General features: G+C 36.0%; 1 protein-coding gene across 1 annotated transcript; it reads left to right on the top strand.

The window, feature by feature from the left end:
• The first annotated feature begins 831 nt into the window (after positions 1–831).
• On the top strand, positions 832–7711 carry LOC136217945 (CRM-domain containing factor CFM3, chloroplastic/mitochondrial). Its single transcript, XM_066004652.1, has 10 exons — positions 832–1815; positions 1962–2427; positions 2509–2639; positions 2924–3268; positions 4588–4744; positions 4822–5114; positions 6267–6326; positions 6556–6636; positions 6777–6998; positions 7242–7711. The coding sequence occupies exons 1-9, from the start codon at positions 976–978 to the stop codon at positions 6936–6938; spliced, it is 2535 nt and encodes an 844-aa protein (XP_065860724.1). The 5' UTR covers positions 832–975; the 3' UTR covers positions 6939–6998; positions 7242–7711.
• Positions 7712–8311: the final 600 nt, after the last annotated feature.

Raw genomic sequence — 8311 nt, 5'->3', positions numbered from 1 at the left:
TAAATAAATATATTATTAAAAATAAAATTAAATTGAATATCAAATAAAAACCCTGCTTGATAAAATCCTATGAAATTAAATAAAAACGAGTTGAATTTAAACTAAAAATACAAATTACATATAGACACAGATTTACATACAATTTAATGCCTATGAAATTAAATACAAATATAAATTTCCATATGAATAAAAATTTCTATTCACGTACAAATTTATACACAAATATAAATTTCTACATGAATACAAATTTACATTCAAATATAAATTTACACACAAATACAAATTTAGCAGTGTGTTTGGCAATCACGTCTCGCAAAATGGGCTCTTCTGTTATTACACATAATATTTATTTACTTCATAAACTGTCAAATTAGTAAAAAACGTAAAATGTCCGGGGGGAATACGCCATCCGTTCCCGCCATGGGACGGAGGGAATGCGCCATCCGTTTAGGCCATATTTTGAAAAATGTAAAATTCTCCAATTTTTAGTGACGAAAAATACTATATCGTTCAATTTTTTATGATGAAAAACGCAAAATTCTCCAATTTTTTGTGACGAAAAATATAAAATCGTCATGAAAAATATGTATTATTTTCATGAGTTCTTTGATAAAAAATGTAAATTTTAATACACATAAATTATTTTCATAATTTTAATTATTGTTGTTCGGGTTTATGATTTTGGAGAGAGAATTTTTAGTTTTTGATCAAAATTATGAGAAGGACAAAAAAGTCAAATGAGAACGGTGATAGGGAATTTGGGGCGGTATTTAGCAGCTCACAAAGTTTAATATGTCAGCAAGCCAGAGCCACGTCATTAGTGAAGTTGGAAAAAAACTATCCCATTTTTTAAAACAAGAAGAATCCTATCTTCCTCGGTGAGCTCCAACCAGCCTCTTCCTCAAAATTTTCTGGTCGTCCAAACACAATTAACAGATGAACAATCAATCACCATTCTTCTAACATTCAATTCAAATGGCCATTATAACTACTGCCAAATTAACAGAACTACCATTCAGAAAGCCACTTCCTTTCACCTCTCATTCCCTCTTCTCTTTCACCGCAAGGCCCTCAATTCACTCCTTTAAGAAGCCCTTATCTTCTTCTTCTTCTTCTTCTTCTTCTTCTTCACTCCGAACTGAAAGAAACCCTAAACCCAATAATTCCAAGTCTCCTTGGCTTTCCAAGTGGGACCCTCCTAATCCTTCCTCGGTTCAAAATTCTACCCCTCCTGCAAAAGTCACCCAATCTAACGTCGAAGAGAAGCCTCGCTACTGGAGCAAAGATAAAGGCCAAAATGCAATAGAGAGAATCGTTCTCCGCTTGAGAAATTTGGGGATAGGATCGGACGATGAGGACGAAGAGGAGGATGAGGTAGAAGACTTCAACAGTCACGAATTAGCTCAAGTCACCGGAGAGGAGAGATTGACTGATCTATTGCAGAGAGAATGGGTCCGCCCGGACACTATCTTTAGCAATGATAAAGATGGAGAGAGCGACTATTCGGTTTTGCCATGGGAGAGGAAGGAAGATGAGAGGAAGGGGAGAGAGGCGGGAGAAGGAGCGGGAGGTAGAGAGAGGATAAGAACTGCTAAGGCTCCAACATTGGCGGAATTGACACTTGAGGATGAGGAATTAAGAAGACTCAGGAGAATTGGGATGTTCATTAGAGAGAGGATTAGTGTCCCCAAAGCTGGGCTTACAAAGGAAGTTATGGAGAAAATTCATGATACATGGAGGAAGCAGGAGCTTGTTAGGCTTAAATTTCATGAGGTGCTTGCACATGATATGAAGACTGCCCATGAGATAACTGAGGTTGGCCAATCTGGTTCATATTCTTACAAATTATTCAACTTTCATTCGCAATTTTTCTGGTTAGCAAATTTACATATTCTTATTGATCTTGAAGATTGCTGACAGCAATATGGAAAGTACAACTAACTATTTCTAATAATGGTCAGCGTCGAACAGGAGGATTAGTTATATGGAAAGCAGGAAGTGTCATGATGGTGTACCGTGGTACTAACTATGAAGGTCCTCCATCTAAATCTCAGTCTGTTAATAGAGAAAGAGATGCTCTTTTTGTCCCAGATGTTTCATCTGCAGGGACTACTGCAACAAGGAGTGAGAATGTTGATTTGGCTTTGGAGAAGAAGGAAGTAGTTGTGAGAAGAAGTGACTTTATTGAAAACATGACTGAAGAGGAGGCTGAATTTAACAGCCTATTAGATGAACTAGGTCCTCGTTTTGAAGGGTATTGGGGAACAGGAATACTTCCAGTGGATGCTGACTTACTTCCTCCAAAAGTTCCTGGTTATAAAACACCCTTTAGGCTTCTTCCAACAGGAATGAGGTCAAGGCTTACAAATGCGGAGATGACTAATTTGCGGAAAGTTGCTAAATCAATTCCTTGTCATTTTGCCCTCGGTATTGCTCATCATATGTACACTTTTCACGTTAAAGTTTCATATCATTGTGTTAGATGTTGATCTTAATTGTTTGAAATAGGGAGAAACAGGAACCATCAAGGATTGGCACTTGCAATTATCAAACTTTGGGAGAAAAGTCTAATTGCAAAGATTGCTGTTAAACGAGGCATCCAGAATACAAATAATAAACTAATGGCTGATGAGATAAAGGTGTGTTACACTCTTGTTAGAAACTCATTACTTATTTGTATTATGAGACTAGTTTATTCTTCTGAATCATTATTATCTTGATTGTGTTGTACTCCAATCTGTTTCTTGAATGATGAAGTTTTGAGGTCATTTTTGTGGCACTTTCCCCAGCCAATTCTGTGAATTATTCCATGTTGCTTTTTTCAGCTTGTAGTATTCAGCTTATCCCAAAAGATGACAGAAGAATTATACTAATGTATACTTTTTATTACTTAGAAGTGTTTCTAAATTTCTTATTTCTGCAGACATTAACAGGAGGAGTGTTATTGCTTAGAAACAAGTATTACATAGTCATATACCGTGGAAAGGATTTTTTGCCAACAAGTGTTGCTGCTGCTCTAGCAGAGAGACAAGAACTAACGAAGCAGATTCAAGATGCTGAAGAAAAAGAACGTAACAGGGGAGTGGAGGCAACATCATCTGGGGAAGTTAAAGAGAAAGCGCTTGCAGGCACTTTGGCAGAGTTTTATGAGGCTCAAGCACAGTGGGGAAGAGAGATATCTGCTGAAGAACGTGAAAGGATGATGGAAGATGCCTCCAGAGCAAAAACAGCCAGAATCATGAAACGCATTGAGCATAAATTATATATTGTAAGTATCTTGTTTATCTTGTCTCTCAAATAGATACCATAATTCCTAAATGATGTCTAATTAAGCGGGGTGCAGTCCTGTAATAAGAGTAAAGACTGAGGTGGAAGTGTCTGTCGGGTGACTGACATCTCTACTCAAGTGATCAAGTTAGCAGGTTTTATTTGTTATTTATTTTTTATGTTTCTGCGGGGAGGGGGAATAGATAATGCGTAAGAGGAAAAAAGATGAGAGTCCCTGCTATAGTAACCTTTGATGTCTTTGAAGGAGGAAGTTACCTTGGGAAATTTCTTCCGGTGAGGGCCTGTGGGGTGTCTCCACCCATCCTTATGTTGTTTTTCTGTTATTTCCTTTATACAGGAAGTTTTTTACTTTTACATGTGCAGTCTTAAGATTTGTTGGTTGTAAGTGGTCTAAGGTGTTTGCATGATAACTTCCAATTTATTGGCGATAGGAGTGTCTTTTTGAACATTCAGAAGGGTTATAACGTCTAAGGTGTTTGCACGATATCTTTCAATTTATTGGTGATAGGAGTGTCTTTTGAACATTCAGAAGGGTTATAACCATGGAAGGCTTACGACCTTAGGCCACTCTTTTTTGGGTCTTAGATATTTGGCCTTATATACATGTTGGTATCACTATCATCTACCATGAATTACTTGTTAATGCTCACCTAAATTTTCAAGCAAGATTACATCCAGAAACTTCTAATAGTGCTTAAAGATTTCGAATCTGTAAATAAGTTGGTTGGTTTCTTCCCCACTTATTTTCATTCAATTAATCTCATGCTTTTAAGACCAATAAAGGGCAATTGTTTCCATTATCTGAGATAGCCACTGTCCATTGCTTTTTACATGCTATATACATTCATGAAATTATAAGTCTTAGGCCCCGTTTGTTTGCCGGAAAATATTGTGCAGGAAAATATTTTTCTGATTTCCGGGTGTTTGATTGCTTAGGAAAATAAGTCATTTAGGTTAGTTAACAGGAAAAATTATGAAGAAAGTGAGGAAAATGTTACCCTTACCAAATAGTTTCCAAAACAAAATAGGGACCTTAAACCACAGAAATCCATCTTTGTAAAAATGTGAAGGTATTTGACAGTTCCTGGCCTTATATTCTGGTTGAATTGTAACTGGTTGACCTTCGGACTATTGTTATCATTTATTTGTTTTCAACAATTTTTAGGCTGATAGAATCTTGTATGCTTAGTTACATCGTTGTGGTTGTTAATCTACTACATAGTCATTCCACAGTGAAGAAATTTTATGCTAACATGGTTTAGCATTTACTAAAGGACTCATATTTGAATGCTTGGACAGGCCCAAGCGAAAAAGCAAAGAGCAGAAAGACTCTTAGCCAAGGTAGAAGCCTCTATGATTCCTTCTGGTCCTGATTATGACCAAGAAACAATCACTGATGAGGAACGAGCAATGTTCCGTAGAGTTGGCCTGAGGATGAAAGCATACTTGCCTATTGGTGAGTGATCTTTAGGCACAGGGTCATTTTGAATATAGCACTAAAATTTTGATAACCTATATCTAATCGTATGCCAGGAATTCGTGGTGTTTTTGATGGTGTCATTGAGAATATGCATTTGCACTGGAAGCATAGAGAACTTGTGAAGCTAATTTCCAAACAAAAGACACTTGCATTTCTTGAAGATACTGCTAGGTTACTGGAATTTGAGAGTGGAGGGATACTGGTAGCAATAGAAAGAGTACCCAAAGGATTTGCTCTTATTTACTACCGTGGGAAGAATTATCAGCGACCAATTAAGCTGAGGCCAAGAAATCTTCTGACCAAGGCAAAAGCACTGAAGCGTTCTGTAGCCATGCAACGACATGAGGTTTTCATCACTTATATCCTGAATAATGCTATTATTATGTTTTCTGATAGAATATGATTTAATTGTCCTTGAATTTAATCTAGTTGACTTTTCCTTTTTCTCTTAATATTTCAAACCATGGCGAGCCCTTATTTTGTTGATTTGGGACAGTTTTGAATCCAACTTTTTCTTGTCAACTGGAGTGTGTTACACCTTGAGAACCTGGCATGAATGCTATCTTAACAATAGTGACCTATCCCTTGATATCAGCATTTCTCATTAATTAAATATAGGTTCAAATTTAATCTTGATTGCTTTTACATGATAGATCTCTTGTAACTGTATACTGGAATAGTATTACCCATAAAGATGGCTTATTGAGTAGTTTTGCAAAGAGGTTTTGGTGAAGTCCAGATGAGTTTGACTCGTGATGATTTGCCTATTTTATTAGATGTCGAGTACATAGCGAAAAAGGAAAATACAATCGTTCACACACAATGATTTGTTAAAATGTTAAGCGTATTGTATACAAGACTGATCTTCATGGATCAAAGCTTTAAAAGAAAGTTTTATTTGACCCTGCCCCCGCTCCTCCTTGCTCCTGCCTCTTGTTCTATGCATAATTAACAATCACTTGTCTCTTGCTTTCTCTCCCTTTTTTCCTTCTGTCTCTACATAGTGTGTGCCTTTTTATTAGAAAATTCCTTTTTAGGTTATGATTAGATACACGATTCTGTCTCTACACTTTCTCTCACTAAAATTCTCATGGACTAGATGAAACAGATCTAGGACACAAGGTTGAAAAGTTTCATATGGTTGCCTAGTTTGAAAGAAACCAAGGAAAACAGAAAGGACAATGTGAACAGAGTCTGTTCCCACTGGTGATTTTGGGGAGAAGCTAATATGCTTTCATAGTGTAAAAAAAGAATTCCTTTGTAGAGTTACGGTTCCCAACTTCCACGGCGGCAGGTGTCAGATATGTTTTAGGTCCATGCAAGTGTATTATACACTTTAGGACGAGTCAAATTTGGTCCAATAGGTTGATTCTATTAAATTCCGAGCTACTAATTTTAAGGTCTTTATGTATATGTATTCAGCCTATGGGTACTGGCTAGCCATATGATAATTTTAAGGTGTTCGACAGATCATCTAATTTGAATATGCAATATGCAGGCTCTTAGCCAGCACATAGCAGAATTGGAAAGCACAATAGAGCAAATGAAGAAAGAAATTGTAAGTATAATTTATTTGCCTTATGAACTGGTCCGTACATATGCACATGCAATCAACACACACTGTTGCATACAGGTTGTAGAAAATGTTTTATTCCAGTGCATTTTTGTTCTTTTGGATTGCCTTGACGAGGGATATATTGTAGTTTTGTTATTATTACCACCAGCACTATCATCTGTATTATTATTATTCTCATCATTGAACGGGAGTGCTTATGTTGGTTGCCTAGGGTTTTTCTCTAGAGGAAGGTGAGAATAGTTTGACTTCAGAGGAACAGGCCCAGTTAAATCATGTCTCAGAACTTTCCCAAGTGAGTTAGTTGTATTCTTTCCTTTATCCTTTGCTCCTTTCAATATGTTCTCCTGGACTTCTAATGGTATTTGTCATAATGAAGGCTTAATTTTTCCTTGCAATGAGAAATATTTTATCTTATATCATCTGAATGTGCAGAGTGAAGATGAAGATGAAGATGAGGATTCATTGATTGGATCTGAAGAAGGAGAAGACGATAGTGACGATGATGATGATAGTGGCATTGATTGGGAAGCTGATGGAGATTTTGAACTTTCAGACTTTGAAAATGATGATCGCCCATTGACAAAAAATGTTTGAGGAAACTGAGAATTTTGGAAAGGACTAAATGTGGATACTTTAAATGCTATGTCCAACCAGGTAATTGGCCATTTTGAATTCGGTTTGCAATACCCCTTAGTGGCCTGATCTTTGCTCCCATAAAAGGGTTCTCCTTAAAATAATTTTTACATGATCCCACTAACTATTATGGTGCTGAAATTTCAGTTCTGCTTCTAAAAGAACATCTGTTTGAAATTTGAAGTTTGCTTACTTTAAACTTTTTCTTTTTGTTAGATTTTGATCTTCCATCTTTGTCTTTGCTGCTTTGTTTTCTAATGTCAGATTGACTTGAGCATTGTGGATTATTCCAATTGAGATCCATTGGATGAGCTTATCATTCTTCAGCTTCATCTGGGATTAGCACCATTTTGAGTAATATCAGGTGGATAGTTTGCTGAGGTGTGCTGACATGTTGCAGTTCATTACAATCCACTCTTCACTGGCGCTACTCAGCGCGCCTTCTATGAGCTTGTTTATCTGCAATAGTTTTTTCTTAATCTGTTACAGCAATTGTCGGTCGACTTCGAGCATTGGCAATATCCCTTTTCGATGATGACACATAATAGTTGTTCTTTGCAGAGTTATTATATTCATGTCCCATGATCTGTGTATTGTAATTTATATAGTTATTATTGGCACTCAAGAAGTGAGTATTGTTGTAGCAAGCAAAGCCCCTGCAACCTTTATGATATTTCGTCTGTATGTTATTAGATTAACATGAAAAGAATATAAATTTGAAAGGTCTCTGCTGAGATCAACCTCTAAAATATACCCGAAATTTGAGGAAAACATCTAAGCTCTATAGCATCTATCTTTTTTATTAGATTACCATGGATAACGATACTAATAGGTTTCCTGATCTTTCTATTTGATGTTTCTATTTTTTTTTTTTTTTTCATTAAGTCCTCTTTTATTTAAATATATCCAGTCTTCAATTTTTTTATTTCATTAAGTCCTTATCAAATTAGTAATGTGATAAAAAAATAAATGATCAAGGAATTCAAATAAAAGATCAAAGATTTAATAATAATAAATCATGCGCTAATGATTTTTTCCATACCAGCTGTCTAGCATCTGCGCACTTGCATACAAATATTTAATAATTTTCGAAACTTTTAAAACAATACCTTTTTACCAACTCAACCAGTTTAAAAAGACTTTCTGCTACATAGACATTTTCTCTGAAAGTGTGATGATGAGCTTTAAACTTGGGATATGTAGTTTCTGCAGGCGCGAGATCAAATTCCAGAGTAAATTTGAATTTGTTCAAGCCACTTTCTTGGTGATACATTCATATGGGACCATACAATTCTGACATGCATTTATATATCTACATACTTTTTTAATAATAA

This window comes from Euphorbia lathyris, chromosome 2 (genome assembly GCF_963576675.1).
Source record: "Euphorbia lathyris chromosome 2, ddEupLath1.1, whole genome shotgun sequence".
Classification (NCBI taxonomy): domain Eukaryota; kingdom Viridiplantae; phylum Streptophyta; class Magnoliopsida; order Malpighiales; family Euphorbiaceae; genus Euphorbia; species Euphorbia lathyris.
Note: the sequence above shows the minus strand (reverse complement) of the source record. Positions and strands in the feature narration are given on the sequence as shown.